Genomic DNA, 16,669 nt, shown 5'->3' on the forward strand with positions numbered 1-16,669 from the left:
AATCTGTGAAATCAAATACAAGTCATGGAATTATTGAGTCAGAGGAACAAAAAGAAAAAAGAATGAAGGAAAGTAAAGAAAGCCTAAGGTACTTATGGGACACCATCAAGAGGACCAATGAAAAAGGAGGCAAGAATTTATATGAAGAAATAATGGCTGAAAACTTCACAAATCTGAGGAAGGAAATAAATATCTAAATTCAGGAAGCTCAATGTACTTCAACTAGGTTGAATCAGATGAGGCCCACATTGAGACACATTAAAATCAAACTATCAAAATTCAAAGACAAAGAGAATCTTGAAAGCAACAAGAGAAAATGATTCATTACATACAAGGGAACTCTTGTAAGATTATCAGCAAATTTGTCAGCAGAAATCTTACAAGCCAGAAGGGATTGGAATGATATATTCAAAGCATTGAAAGAGAAAATAGACAACCAAGAATACTGTATCCACCCAAGTTGAAATAAAAGGAAGCTAGAAAGCAACATCAAAGCATACAAAAATATAAAGCTTTTATGTTAAAGTAAATATATAGATGAATACAGATTCCTGTAATACTATAACAATGGTGTGCAAATCTCCTCTAATTCTGGTATAGAATTTAAAAGATAAAAGTAGAAAAATATATAACTATAAAATTATGTTAATGGACACACAATATAAAAATGCAACTGGTGTCATTGATAACACAAAGGGGGTCAGATGTAAAGGAGAAGAGTGAATACAATTAAATTTACGTTATTATCAGTTTAAAATAGATTGTTGTAACTGTAAGATGTTTTATGTAATCCCCATGATAACCACAAAGAAAATGCCTATAGAAAATACAAAACAGAAAATGCAAAGGGAATAGAAGCATGTCACTCCAAAAAATCAACAAAACACAAAGGAAAAATGTAAGAGAGAAAAAGAGAGACAAAGTAACTACAAGACATACAAAAACTGATTTAAAAATTATAATTGAACGTCTTTCTTTATCAGTAATTACTTTAAATATAAATGGATTAACCTTCATAATCAAAAGACAGTGTGACTGAGTAGATTAAAAAAATAAGATCCAACTATATGTTGTCTACAAGAGACTCACTTCAGATATAAGGACATAGATAGGCTGAAAGTGAAAGGATGGAAAAAAGATATTCCATGCAAATGGTAACCTGAAGAGAGCAGGGATGGCCATATTTATATCAGGCAAAATAGACTTTGAGTCAAACATTGTCATAAGAGACAAAGAAGGATATTATATAATGATAAACAGGTCAATTCACTAGGAAGATATGGCAATTATAAATGTATATGCACCTAATAGCAGAGCATCCAAATATGTGAAGCAAACACTGACAGAATTGAAGGGAGAAATAGACAGTAACACAATAGTAGTAGGATTTTTCAATACTCTACTTTCAGTAATAAATAGAACAATCAGATAGAAGATCAATAGGGAAACAGAGGACTTGAACACTATCGACCAATTGGACCTGACAGACATATACAGAACATTCCACTCACCAATGTCAGAATACACATTCTTCTCAAGTGCGCATGAAATATTCTCCAGAATAGATCATCTGTTAGGCTGAAAAACAAGTGTTAACAAATTTAAGATGATTGAAATTATACCAAGCATCTTTTCTGACCCCAATGAAACAAAAGTAGAAATCAATAGCAAAACGAAAACTAGAAAATTCATCAACGCGTGGAAATCAATATGCTCTTGAGCAACCAATGGGCCAAAGAAGAAATCAAAGGGGAAAATTTTAAAAATCTTTACACAAATTTAAACAAAAATACAACATACCAAAATTATGGCATGCAATAAAAGTAAAAAAGTTCTAAGAAGGAAGTTTTAGTGATAAATGCCCACATTGAAAAAAAAAAAAAAAGCAGGATCTCAAATGATCAACCTACCATTGCAGCACAAGGAACTAGAAAAAGAACAAACTAAATCCAAAGTTAGCAGAAGGAAGTAAATAACAAAGATTAGAGCAGAAATAAACATGATAGAGAGAACAATAGAAAATAATCAACATAACTACTATCTTGGTTTCTTGAAGTGATCAACAAAATTGATCAACCTTTAGTTAGGTTAACAAAGACAAAGAAAGAAGACACAAATAGCAAAAATCATAAATGAAAGAGGAGATGTTACAACTAATGCCACAGAAATAAAAAGAATAGTAAGAGAGTACTATGAGTAATGAAATGCCAAAAAAATGGAAAACCTAGAGGAAATAGATAAATTCCTAGAAATACTCAAACTACCAAGACTGAATCAAGAAGAAATGGAAAATCTGAACAGATATATAACTAGTAGAGAGATTAAAGCAAAAATCAAAACTCTCAACAAAGAAAAGCCTAGGAGCAGATATCTTCACTGTTGAATTCTACCAAACACTTAAAGAAGAATTAACACCAATCCTTCTCAAACTCTTCCAAAAAACTGAAGGTAAGAGAATGCTTCCAAACTCATTTTATTATGTCAGTATTATCCTGATACCAAAGCCAGGCAAAAATATTACAAGGAAAAAAATATAGACCAATAATCCTGATGAATACTGATGCAAAAGTCCTCAACAATATACGAGAAAACCACATGCAAGAGCACATTAATAGAATTATCCACCATGATCAAGTGGGATTTATTCCTGGAATGCAAGCATTGTTCAGCATACAAAAATCAGTTGATGTAATATACCACATTAACAGAATAAAAGACAAAAAATGACATGATTATCCCAATTGAGGCAAAAAAGCATTTGACAAAATTTAATGCCCTTTCATGATAAAAACACTTAAATTAGAAATGGAAGAAAACTACCTCAACATAATAAAGGTCATATATGAAAACCCCACAGCTAACATAATACTTCATGGTAAAAAACTGAAAGCTTTCTTCAGATCAGGAATAAGGCAGGATGCACACTTTCACCATTTCTACTCAACATTGCATCGGAAGTTCTAGCCAGAGAGTTAGGCAAAGAAAAACAAAAAGCACTGAAATTGGAGAGGAAGGAATAAAATTATCTCCATTCACAGATGACATGATCTTACATGTAGAAAATTATAAAGAAAAGAAAAATACTTTTAGAACAAAAAGAAAGAAACCTTTTAGAACAAATAAGTTCAAAATTTGCAGGATACAACGTGATCCTCAAAACAAATTGCATCTCTATACACTAAAGCAGTAAACAATCTGAAAAGGAAATTAAGAAAACCATGCTATTTATAATAGCATCAAAAATAATAAAATGCTTAGGAATAACATTAACCAAGGAAACAAATGACATGTACACTGAAAACCACAAAACATTGCGGAAATAAATTTTAAAAAACACAAATAAATGAGAGGCATCCCATGTTCATGGGTTGGAAGACCTAATATTATAAAAATGTCCATACTACCCAAAGCAATCTACAGATCCAATGCAATCCCTATCAAAATCCCAAAGACTTTTTTTCAGAAATAGAAAAAATAAATCCTAAGATCCATATGGAATCTCAAGGAACCCTGAATAGCCAAAAAATCTTGATAAAAACAAAAAAATCTGGAGCCCTCTCAATACCTGATTTCAAAACATATTAAAAAGCTACAGTAATCAAAGCAATACGGTACTGGCATAAAGACAGACATGTACAGCAATGGTACAGAACAGACAGCCCAGAAATAAACCCTCTCATATTGTCAAAATGATCTTTGAATTTAAAGAATTCTTTGATTTTAAAGAATATTGATAGTCAACTCTGTACCCCACCATATGTATAATCAATTATGTTTCAATTCAAAAAATGAATTAAAAGCCTAAACATAAGACCTGAAACTATAAAAATCCTAGAAGAAAACATAGGGGAAAATCTTCATGACATTGGATTGAGAAATGATTTCTTGGATAAGACACCAAAAGCTCAGGGGGGAAAAGCATAAATAGACAAATAGGACTACATCAAACTAAGAAACTTCTTGATAACAAAGGAAACAATTGACAGAGTGAAAAGGTAGCCTATGGAATGCAGAACATATTTGCAAGCCATATGTCTGAAATGAGGTTAATATCCAGAATACATGAAGAACTCCTAAAACTCAACAACTAAATATATATAACCCAATTTTAAAATGGGCAAAGGACATGAATGGACATTTCTCCAAAAAAGTTATATAAATGGTGAGCAAGCATGTGAAAAGATGCTCACATCACTAATCATCGGGGAAATGCAAATCAAAACCACAATGAGACATCACCTCACACCTGCTAGGATGGCCACTATCAAAACAACAAACAAACAAACACCAGAATATAACAAGTGCTGACAAGGATGTGGAGAAGTTGGAACCACTGTGCACTGTAGGTGGGAATGTAAAATGGTGCAGTAACTATGGAAAACAGTACCGAGGCTCCTCAAAAAATTAAAAATGGGATTACCATATGATCCAGCAATCCCACATCTGGGTATATGCTGAAAAGAATTGAAAACAGGATCTCAAAGAGATATTCGCGTGCCTATATTTATTGCAAGATACTCACAATAGCCAATATATGTAAGCAACCTAAATGGATGAATGGAAAAAAAATGTTTTTATATATAAGCATATATTTATATATATATACATACACTATATATACTTATATATATACATACACATATACACACTATATATACACATACACTATATATACACATACACACTATATATATATTTATATGTATACAAACATACACACACACAATGGAATATTATTCAGCTTTAAAAATGAAGAAAATACTGTCATATGTTACAATATGGATAAACCTTTGGGGCATTAAGTGAAATAAACCTGTCACAAAAAGATAAATTCTGCATAATTCCATTTTTATGATGTATCTAAAGTTGTTAAACTCTTAGAAGTAGAAAGTAGATTAATGGTTACCAATAGCTGAGGGCAGAGGGGAGAGGGGATTTGTTGTTCAATGGTATAGAGTTTCAGTTTGCAAGATGGAAAAGTTTAAGAGATCTGTTGCACAACAATGTGCATATAGTTTATCAAGATGGGAGCGTAGGTTTCTGATTTTAAATCTTTTTGGCTTTTTTTGGTTTGGGGAGCTAGCTGGTAAGGGATCCACACCTTTGACCTTGGTGTTGTCAGCGTCACACCCTAACCAAATGAACCAACAGGCCAGCCCTAAATCTTCTTTTTTAATATAAGCATTCAATGCTAGAGATTTCCCTGTAAGCACTGCTTCAGCTGCACCTCAAATTTTTTTCCCCAGAAGCTTGATGCACAAGGAAGTTTATTTTATTTTAATTATTTATTTTAATTTATCAGTATACAATGTAGTTGATTTTTGTGTATCTTTACCAATTGCTCTTTCCCACTCCCATCTCCCCCCTCTTCCCCATCAACATCATATCTGTTTACTTGTCTTAACAAGTTCCAGGAATTGTTGTGATTGTTGTCTTCTCCCCCCCATTTATTATTTGTTTGTTTGTTTATTTATTTATAGCTCCCCAAAGTAAGTGAGAACATGTGGTATTTCTGTTTCTGTGCCTGGCTTATTTCACTTAATATAATTTTCTCTAAGTCCACCCATGTTGCTGTGACTGGTAGTATTTCATCCTTTTTTATAGCAAAGTAGTATTCCATTGTGTAGATATACCACAGTTTCCTTATCCACTCTTCTGATGATGGACATTTGGGCTGGTACCAACTCTTGGCTATTGTAAATAATGCTGCAATAAACATGGGAGTACAGGTATCCCTTTGACATGATGATTTCCATTCCTCTGGATATATACCCAGCAGTGGAGTAGCTGGGTTTTATGGAAGATCTATCTGTAATTCTTTGAGGAACCTTCATACCATTTTCCATAAAGTCCTCCCCATTTTGCAGTCCCACCAACAGTGTATAAGGGTTCCTTTTCCTCCACAATCTCACCAGCATTTATCATTATCAGTCTTTTGGATATTAGCCCTCCTAACTGGAATGAGGTGATATCTCAGTGTAGTTTTGATTTGCATTTTTTGTGTGTTTTGTATCCTGCAACTTTGCCGAAATCATTTATCAACTCCAAGAGTTTTTTGGTAGAGGCTTTAGGCTGTTCGATATATAGGATCATATCTGAAAACAGGGACAGTTTGACTTCATCTTTTCCAATCTGGATGCCCTTTATTTCCTTCTCTTCTCTGATTGCTCTGGCTATGACTTCCAACACTATGTTGAATAGGAGTGGTGAAAGTGGGCATTCTTGTCTAGTTCCTAAAGCTTTTCCCCATCAGGATGATATTGGTAGTGGGCTTATCATATATGGCTTTGTGCTGAGATACTTTCCATCTATTCCCAACTTGTAGAGAGTCTTTATGATAAATGAGTGTTGAATTTTGTCAAATGCTTTTTCAGCATCTATAAAGTGATCATGTGGTCCTTGTGTTTGATTTTATTGATATGGTGTATCACATTTATTGATTTGCATATGTTGAACCAACCTGCATCCCTGGGATGAATCTCACTTGATCATGGTGGATAATTTTGTGTATGTGTTGCTGTATTCTGTTAGGAAGTATTTTATTGAGAATTTTTGCATCTATATTCATCAAGGATATTGGCCTGTAGTTTTCTTTTTTTGTTGTGTCTTTGTGTGGTTTTGGTATCAGGGTGATGTTTGCCTCATAGAATGAGTTTGGGAGAATGGCCTCTGTTTCAATCTTTTGGAATAGTTTGTAGAGAATTGGTATCAATTCCTCTTTGAAGGTTTGGTAGAATTCTGCAGTGAACCCATCCGGTCCTGGGCTTTTCTTTGTTGGGAGACTGCTGGTAACAGCTTCAATCTCTTTTATTTTTATTGGTCTGTTTGGATTTTCTATATCTTCTTGGCTCAGTTTTCATGGTTTGTGTGTATCCAGAAATTTATCCATTTCCTCCAGATTTTCAAATTTGTTGGCATATAGTTGTTTATACTAGTTTCTAATGATTCCTTGTATTTCTGAGGTATCAGTTGTGATATCACCTTTTTCATTTCTGATTTTTGTTATTTGGGTCTTTGCTCTTCTTTTTAAGTTAGCCTTGTAATGGTTTGTCAATTTTATTTATCTTTTCAAGAAGCCAACATTTTTTTTCATTGATCTCTTGTATTTTTTTTTTTGGTTTTCTATTTCATTTAGTTCTGCTCAGATCTTAATTATTTCTTTCTATCTACTAACTTTGGGTTTGGATGTTGTTGATTTTCTAGTTCTTTAAAGTGAAGTGTTAGGTTATTTATTTGCCATCTTTCCATTCTTCTTAAGTAAGCATTTAATGTGATAAATTTCCGCCTTAGTACTGCTTTTGCAGTACCCCACAGGTTTTGGTATGATGTGTCATTATTTTCATTAGTTTCAATAAATTTTTTTATTTCCTGTTTAATTTCTTCTTGAACCCATATGTCATTAAGTAGAATGTTGTTTAATTTCCATGTGTTTGTGTAGTTTCCAGAGTTTTGTTTGTTATTGATTTCTAATTTTAATCCATTGTGATCTGAAAAAATACATGGAATAGTTCCAATTGTTTTGAATTTGTTGAGATTTGATTTGTGACCTAACATGTTGTCTATCCTGGAGAATGTTCTATGTGCTGATGAGAAGAATGAATATTCTGAGGTTGCTGGATGGAATGTTATATAGATATCTGCTACACCCAATTGGCCTAAAGTGTTGTTTAGATCTTGTGTTTTGCTGTTGATTTTTTACCTAAATGATCCGTGCAATGTTGAGATTGGGGTGTTCAGATCCCCTGCTATTATGGTATTAGTGTCTATCTCATTCTTTAGATCTAATAGTGTTTGCTTTATAAATCTGGCTGCTCCGACATTGGGTGCATATATATTTATGATTGTTATGTCTTCTTGATGGATAGATCATTTTACCGTATATAAAAGTGGTCTTTTTAATCTCTTTTTATGGTTTTTGGTTTAAAGTCTATCTTATCTGATATAAGAATAGCTACTCCAGCTAATTTTTCATTTCTATTTTCATGGTATGTCTTTTTTCATCCTTTCACTCTCAGTCTATGTGTGTCTTTATAGGTAAGGTGAGTCTCCTGAAGGCAGCAAATTGTTGGGCCCATCTTTTTAATCCAGTCAGTCAGTCTGTGTCTTTTGAGTTGGGAATTTAATCATTTTTCATTAAGAGTTATTATTGAAAGGTGTTGATTTACTCCTGGCATTTTATTGATTTTTGTTTGGATGTCTTATATATCTTTTGTTCCTCTCTTTCTGATTTACTGTTTGTCATCTCTGTTTTGGTTTCTTGGGATGGTACATAAACCTTTTTTCTCTTTATTGTTAGCATTTTTATTTTACTGGTGGGATTTGTTCTTTCTTGAGTATTCATGGCAGTGATGGTTGATTTTCAGGTACCAAACCTAGTACTCCCATGAGAATTTCTTGTAAGGCTGGTTGTGTGGTAGTGAACTCCTGCAGTGTTTGTTTGTCTGAGAAATATTCTATTTGTCCTTCATTTCGGAAGGATAGCCTTGCTGGGTAAAGTATTCTTGGCTGGCAATTTTTGTCTTTTAGTATTTTGCTTTTAGTATATCATCCCATTCTTTTCTGGCCTTTAGGGTTTCCGATGAAAGGTCTGATGTTAGTCTGATTAGGGCTCCTTTATAGGTGGACTTATAGGTGACTTGATACTTCTCTCTTGCAGCTTTTAAGATTCTCTCTTTGTCTTTGAGTTTCTCCAATTTGACTACAACATGTCTTGGAGACCTTTTTGGGTTGACTATGTTTGAGGATCTTTGAGACTCCTGAATCTGAAGATCTGTGTCTTTCCCTATACCTGGGAAGTTTTCTGCTATTTTTCATTGAGTATGTTTTCAATGCCATTTCCTTTTCCCTCCCCTTCCGGAATACCCATGATTCAGATATTTGAGCACTTAAGGTTGTCTGTCATCTCTCTTAGATTTTCTTCAATTTTTAAAATTCTTTTTTATTTTCTTGTTTGCCTGTGTTATTTTGAACAGGCAGTCTTCAAGTTCAGAAATTCTCTCTTCTGCTTGTTCTAGCCTGCTGGGTAAATTCTCTGTTGTGTTTTTTATTTTGTTGAATCAATCCTTCAGCTCCACAGCTCTGCTACATTCTTTTTCAGGGCATTGGGATTTCTTTGTACATTTCTTCTTTCAGTTCCTATATGGTTTTTCTCATTTCATTCTGTTGTCTAACTGACTTTTCTTGTATCTCATTTAGTTTCCTTAGAATTGTTGCTCAAAATTCCTTGTCAGTCATTTCAAGAACTTCCTGTTCTATAGGATCTAGAACTTGAAAGTTATTATTTTCCTTAGGTGGTGGTGTACTTTCTTGGTTTTTCATATTTCTGGTATCTTTCCTTTGGTGTTTAGTCATTGAGGCAGGGGGTTTCACGGTCCACTTGTTCCACCCTGGTGTCAGGACTGGATCCTGCAGGGACTGCCAATTCGGTGCGGCTACCTCAGGGCCTGTGGGCCTAGTGGCTCTCGAACGTCTCTAGGCAGCAGGGACTAGCCTGGGTTTGGGGGTCCTGTGGTGCAGCACCTGCCTGTTCCAGTGTGGCTGGCTTGGGGCTTGTGGGCTCGGCAGCTCTTCAGCCTCTCTCTGCATCTCAAATTTTGATGTGTTGCACTTCATTTTTATTTAATTCAAAATAGTTTTAAATTTTCCTTAAGGCTTCCTTATTAGCCCATGGGTTATTTAGTAATGTCTTGTTTAAATTCCAAATATCTAGATGATTTTGCTAATAGCTTTCTGTTATTGGTTTCTAGTTCAATTCTTGAAATAATTTCCATTCTTTGGAATTTGTTAAGTTTTATTTTGTAACCCAGAATATGGTCTATCTTGGTGAGTGTTTGACAAGCACGTGAGAAAAATGTGTAGGTACTCTGTTTTTAATTAGATGGCGAAGTGTTCTATAAATACTAGTTATGTTGGTTGATAGTGTTGTTCAGATCATCTATACCCTTACTGATTTTATACCTATTCATTCTACCAGTATTTGTTCTCTCAGTTGAAAGAGGAGTGTTAAAGTTTCCAACTGGACTTGTGGATTTTCTATTTCTCCTTTCATCTCTGTCAGTTATTGTCTCATATATCTTGAAACTCTTTTCTTTGTGCATACACATTTAGGATAGTCACATCCTCTTGGAGAACTGACCCTTTTATCCTTATGAACTATTCCTCTTTACACCTGATATTACTTCTTCAGAAGTCTACTTTGTCTGAAATTAATATTGTTAGTGCAGCTTTCTTTTGATTAGTGTTGAAATGGTACATCTTTTTTCATCCTTCTAATGTTAACTGTCTTTATACTTAAAGTGGGCTTGTAGGAGACAGATATATACTTGGGTCTCACTATATTAATAGAATAAATAAGAAAAGTCTTTTGATGATCTTGACAAACCCAGAAAAAGTATTACAAAAACTTAAACATCTCTAATGATAAAACTCTTAGCAAATTAGAAATATAAGGGAACCATTTTAACCTAGTAAAGGGCCTTTATGGAAAACCTACAGTTAGCATCATACTTAAAGATGAGAGATTGAATTCTTTCTACCTGTGATAAGAAAAACCAAGGCCATTTTCTCTTACTACTCCTATTCCACATTATATGGGAAGTGCTAGCCAGTAAAATAAAACAAGAAAAGTGATAAAAGGCATACAAATTGGAAAAGAAGGAACCAAACTGTCTTTATTTGTAGGTGGCATACTTATTTATGTAAAAAACTGAATGGCATCTGTGATAAAGCTGCTGGAACTAAAAAGTGAGCTTGAACCTAAAAAAGTGTAAACTGTGAAAGAGAATGCAAGATTAAACCATATTCTTATATACCGGCAATGAACAATTATATTTTACGATTAAACAAGAGTATCTTATAATAGCACAAAAATAAAGCACTTAGGTAGAAATCTAACAATGTGTGGAGAATTTGTGTGTCAAATACTACAAAACTCTGAAGAAAGAAATAAAAAATCTAAATGAATGGAGATGTACTATTGTTATGTATTGTAGGATTCAATGTTGTTAAAATGTTACTGTTTGCATGGAATATCAATTTCCATCCTTATACTTTCAACTTCTTTGTCTTTGTAACTTGTAGATTGCCTATAGATAGTCATATTTTTTTAAATCCAATCTGCCAATTTCTCCTTTCTGTAGGATAGATTAATCAATTTACATTTAAAGTAATTACTGATAAGAAAGGATTTACTTTTGCCATTTAGCTATTTTTTCTGTTTGTCTCATATTTTTTCCTTAATTCCATCTATTACTGCCTTTTTGTGTGTTAGATATTTCTTAGTGTACCAATTAGATTACTTTCTCATTTTTTGCTGTGCATATCTTAGTTATTTTTTTAGTTATTCTCTTGGGGATTGCAATTAACATCTTAATTTATAATAATATTGTTATAATTAATACCAACTTAGTTTTAATAGTATAAAAATTTGCTCCTATGTAGCTTCATCCTCCTTTCATGTTGTTATTGTCACTAATTACATCTTTATATATTACATGTCCATCAACCTAGACTTATGTTTTATGTAGTTATTTTTAACATTATGTAGGAGAAAAGAGGAGTCATAAGCTATAAACACATTAATAGTTACTTTTATTTTTACCTATGCAGTTGCCTTTACTACTGTTCTTTATTTCTTCATATGAATTTGAGTTACTGTCTAGTGTCCTTTCATATTAAACTGAAAGACTCCCTTTATCATTTCTTGCAGGGCAGGTCTGCTAGTGATGAACTCCTTAAGCTTTTGTTTATCTGGAAATGTCTTAATTTCTCCATTCTTGAATTTGCCATTTATAGAATTCTTTGTTGATGGGTTTTTGTTTTCTTCTAGCTCTTAAAATATGTTATCCCACTTCCTTCTGGCCTGTGTGATTTCTGTTGAAAAATCAACTGTTAATCTTATTGATGATGCTTTGTATATAATGAGTTACTTCTCTTTTGCTGCTTTCAAAATTCCCTCTTTGTCCTTAGGTTTTGACAATTTTACAAGAATGTACTCCAGTATGGATCTCTTTGAGTTTATCCTGCTTGGAGTTTGTTGAGCTTCTTCAATGTATATATTCATGTCTTTCACCAGATTTGGGGAGTTTGGGGCCATTATTTCTTCACTAAGAAATATTCTTTTCTACCCCTTTCTCTATTTCTTCTCCTTCTGGCATTCCTATGATGTGTACATTGATGGTATCCCATAGGTCCTTCAGACTCTGTTAATTTTTCTTTATCCTTTTTTCTTTCTGGTCTTCAGACTGGAAAATTTTAATTGCCTTCAAGTTTACTGATCCTTTCTTTTGTCTGGTTAAATCTGCTGTTGATCCTCTCCAGTGAATATTTCATTTCAGTTATTGTACTTTTCAGATCCAGAATTTCTGTTTGGTTCCTTTTTTACCAAACATGCTTCTCTTTTACCAAAGAACATCAGCTTCTCCCTCTATGAAGCACTCCTCTGTTTAAGTGTCCAATCAAGTTCCAGAGTTCTGAAATAGTTGCATTTGTTCTTTCAAGCTCAATCATTGCTTTGTTGGAGGAACTAACCCCTAGAGCCTCCTATTCAACCATTTTGCATGTTATCTTTCTCTTTCCATTCTGGCTTGCATTGTAGAACTGCTTCTTCAAGCCATCACCAACAGGCTACATTCCATAATTCCTTGCTATTGGGTCTTCCTTCTGGGCCAAACAAACTGGAGGGACCATGCAAGTGACAGGGTTCTATGCACTGCCCTGAATGTGTGTGTATGTTTTTAAAGAAATAAAGTTCCTTTATTTTTTCTGATTATAAAAGAAAGGGCCAGCCTGTGGCTCACTTGGGAGAGTGTGGTGCTGATAACACCAAGACCACAGGTTTGGACCCCTATATAGGGATGGTCGGTTAGCTCACTTGGGAGAGCGTGATGCTGACATCACCAAGTCAAGGGTTAAGATCCCCTTACCAGTCATCTTCCAAAATAAATAAATAAATAAATAATAAACAAAAGAAAATACACCCCCTTAAAATATTTGGATATGTAAAACTAAAAAAAATAAAAATTATCTACGAACCATTCACCAAGAGGTTTTAGGTACATCTATTCAGAAAGTTTTTCTGTGCATGATTATGTGTACAAAGAGAGGCTCATGCTGTACTGTAACTTAGAGTATATTTAATATCTTTCCATGTCAGTAGATATAGACTGTCATAATTCATAAGGACTAAATAGTAATTTATTTAACAACTCCAAACCAATGGACATCTACATTTCTTCAAACTTTTCCATTACTATAATTGTAGAATAATGAACAGTCATACAATTTGATAAATTGTTGCTTTTTAGTGATGAATTCCTACAATATGAATTGTTGGGCCACATTTTTATGGCTTTGGTAAAAATTGCTACCTTTTCTTATAGAAAGTTTGTCCTAGTTTATACTCCCATCAATCACAGTTGGATTTCCCTTTGATTCACAATCTGAGTACTTGTCTCACCACTCCAAGCTTACTGGATATTCTCATTTAAAATCCTGTCATAGTGGATAAACATATACATTACTTTTATTTTAGGTTTTTATTGTTTTGATTTTCAGTGATGATGGCCATCTCTGTATGATTATTACACATTTGTCCTTCTGCTGCTATCCTTTACCCACTTTTGGGTGTGTGTGTACATCATAACCTCCTGTTATAAATCTTGCAAAATTTTTTGTCTTAATTTTTCATTTCTTTGTTTTTTTTTTTTTTCTATAATGACGTCTTTTTTTTATTTTGTAAGGAAAATAAACCAGGGTTTGTTTTAATCAGGTGTGGTAAGATACACAAACACAGAAATGACCACCATAAAGAAAGAAAAAAAACATTTTTATATTTTGGTGGCTGGCCTACAAGGTGATCTGAACACTTGACCTTGGTGTTATAACCCTTTGCCCAAACCAACCTAGCTAACCAGCCAGCTCGAGAAAGAAGTTTTCATGCTTACGGATCCCTAGGAACAGGAGGTGTGGCACACCATGTAGGGCCACATGGGGAAACACCAGGTTTGGTCAGGAGGCACAGAGTGCCAGAGAAAAACATGGGTAAGAGCCTTTATGGTGGTTTCTGCAGTTAGGAATGGGAGATGCAAAGTTACACAGGCTTAGAATTGCCTGGTATGACTAATTTCAGTGAGCTCTAGGTCATAGAGACTGTCCCTAGTAGACAAGTATATGTGGGATGATTATGGGCAGAGGATTATTAGCCCAGAGTGTAAGAGGCTGGTAGAGGAGGTGGGGGTGGTTTGGGTTCTGAATTTGTTTGTTTGCATATGAAAGGCATTAGCCTCATTGAGTCCTTTGCTATCTTTAGGAATTAGTTAACGCTGGGAAGAGCGATCCCTCTCCCATTAAAACATCAGAAAATAAAAAGGCATCATTAAGACAATGTCTCATGCAGCCATTTAAAAAAAAAATTGTATTGATTTAGCTCTTGATATTAGACCTAGATAGATGTGTTCCACCAAGGCCTTTTAAAATTTTTGATATTTTACTATAATGTTGACAGTGTACTATAAGGCTTTATTGTTTCTTTTCTTACATTTAGAATATTTTGGTGCTTTATTTTAACATCAATATGTAGGAATATTACAATTGCAAAATTTGAACAATATGAACTTTTCCCCACATTAAGTTCCCACAGAAAAAACATCTCAAATGAAATCTACTCTTCCTTTAAAAAATTAAAGTCTCACAAAAGTTAATGCCACAAAACTCCCTGTTCACTGTTCCTCATACTGTGTTTCTCCATCCAGAGAAACCTCACTGATATTTAGAACCGTGGGATTTGTCTTCTGACTTTTTAGCCTCAGGAGTATAGGAACCCAACTGGTTTGTCTCCCAACATGCAATCGGTCCAGAGGGAATCAAGGTACAAAATAGGTTTATTTGCCTAAAATAAGAACGTGACTTCACATTGTTAATGTGGCAAAATAAGTCTTGGGTTTTGTGGCATATCTGCCTGTTGTATACCCACTATCCACTTCCTCCTCTTCCTTTCTAAGATAATCCCTATCTTATTGAAGGTGGTGATTTGCCTAAGCCCAGCAAACAAATAAATAAACAACAGCTGGCTGGTTGCTGAGTCAGTTAGAGTGTGGTGCTGATAACATCAAGGTCCAGGGTTCTATCCCTGTACCCACCAGCTGCCAAAAACAAACAGCCGCAAAAATAACAACCCCCTTTCCAGCCTGCTTTGCAGGTGGGTGGCCACTGAGAAGTGAGTGGGGATTCTGGGGAAGCCCTTGAAAGTAAAAGACCCCCTTTGCCCTTCCTCTCCTCATCCTCCCACCTGGAGCAGGACAAGATGGTTGGAGCCCCAGCAGCCATCATGGAAACATAGGGGTGAAAGCCTCACTCTGTGAGGGCAGAAGAGAGATCCGGCAGGAGCCTCATTTTTAGCTTTGGACTTCCCACTCTGGGCTTGCCATTATGAAAGGCAAAAATAAAACCCTGCCTTGTTTAATCCAATGGAACTGGGACTTTCCATTTATCTGTGGTGATGTCCAGAGCCATGTTCCATCACCTTATATCTTGGACCTCCTCAGAGACCAGCCCAGCACTCAGCAGCACTGAGAGGGTTTTGTGCCCCTACAGAAGAGTCTTCTCAGGCCTCCTTCATGTCCTTGTTCCTCAGGCTATAGATAAAGGGGTTTAGCATGGGGGTCAGCACGGTGTACATGATGGTTGCTATGGTGTCCTGGGCTGAGAAGGAGTCTGGGGGCCGTATATAGATCGCCAGAACAGTTCCATAGAACAGGATGACTACGGACAGGTGGGAGCTACATGTGGAAAATGCCTTGCGCCTTCCCACAGCAGATGGAATCCGGAGGACAGTGGCAGCAATGCAGATGTAGGAGACCATGATGAGAACGCAGGGGGCCACAAACAGGACCACGGCCCCCAGGAACATGCGCTGATTGACACGTGTGTCCGAGCAGGCGATCTTTAGGAGCAGGTAGGCTTCGCAGTAAAAGTGTGAGATCTCCTGGGTGGAAGAGCAGAAGGTTAGTCTGCTCATGAGGAGCGTGTGGACCAGGGAGATGAGACCAGAGCCCACCCAAACTAGGGCGGCTATCTCCCCGCAGAGCCAGGGGGTGAAAATGGAGCAATACTGAAGGGGGTGACAGATGGCAACAAAGCGGTCCAGTGCCATGACAGCCAGAAGAAAGGTGTCCAGGTGGGCAAAAGAGATGAAGAAGTACATCTGAGTCAGGCAGTGGGTGTAAGGGATAGTCCATGTCCCTGCCACATGGCTGACCAGGAGCCTAGGGATCAGTTTGGTGGTGAAGCAGATATCAACAAAGGAGAGATTGGTGAGGAAGAAGTACATGGGGGTGTGCAGGTGTGGGGCGGAGCCAATGACCAGGATGATGAGTGTGTTCCCAGCCAGAGTGACCAGGTACATACACAGGAAGAGCCAGAAGAGCACCTGCCTCTGCCCCGGGTCGCTGGTGATGCCAAGGAGCAGGAACTCACTGACTCCGGTGTCGTTCTCTTTCCCCCTGGACATCCCACTGCGGCTTAGGGAGGTAACAGGCTGAACACAGGAAGCAAAGATTAAATTCAAGCAGAATTAAATTTTAAGGGAAAGATAAAATTCAAGCAGAATTGCTGTATGTTCAGAATCAGATCAAAGTTCATTCATAATGAGATAAATGAACAGAGTTTTCTA

The 16,669-nt window shown here is 35.7% G+C and overlaps 1 protein-coding gene across 1 annotated transcript; it reads right to left on the bottom strand.

Moving 5' to 3' along the window:
• Positions 1-15,601: 15,601 nt before the first annotated feature.
• Positions 15,602-16,507, bottom strand: LOC134369283 (olfactory receptor 1N1-like). The gene has a single exon (XM_063085626.1). The coding sequence runs from the start codon at positions 16,505-16,507 to the stop codon at positions 15,602-15,604; it is 906 nt and encodes a 301-aa protein (XP_062941696.1).
• Between the last annotated feature and the right edge of the window lie 162 nt (positions 16,508-16,669).

The sequence above is a fragment of the Cynocephalus volans genome, chromosome 2, assembly GCF_027409185.1.
Source record: "Cynocephalus volans isolate mCynVol1 chromosome 2, mCynVol1.pri, whole genome shotgun sequence".
In the NCBI taxonomy this organism is placed as follows: Eukaryota; Metazoa; Chordata; class Mammalia; order Dermoptera; family Cynocephalidae; genus Cynocephalus; species Cynocephalus volans.

Coding starts and splice junctions, on each gene's coding strand:
- LOC134369283 (XM_063085626.1), bottom strand. CDS start 16,507: ATGTCCAGGGGGAAAGAGAACGACACCGGAGTCAGTGAGTTCCTGCTC.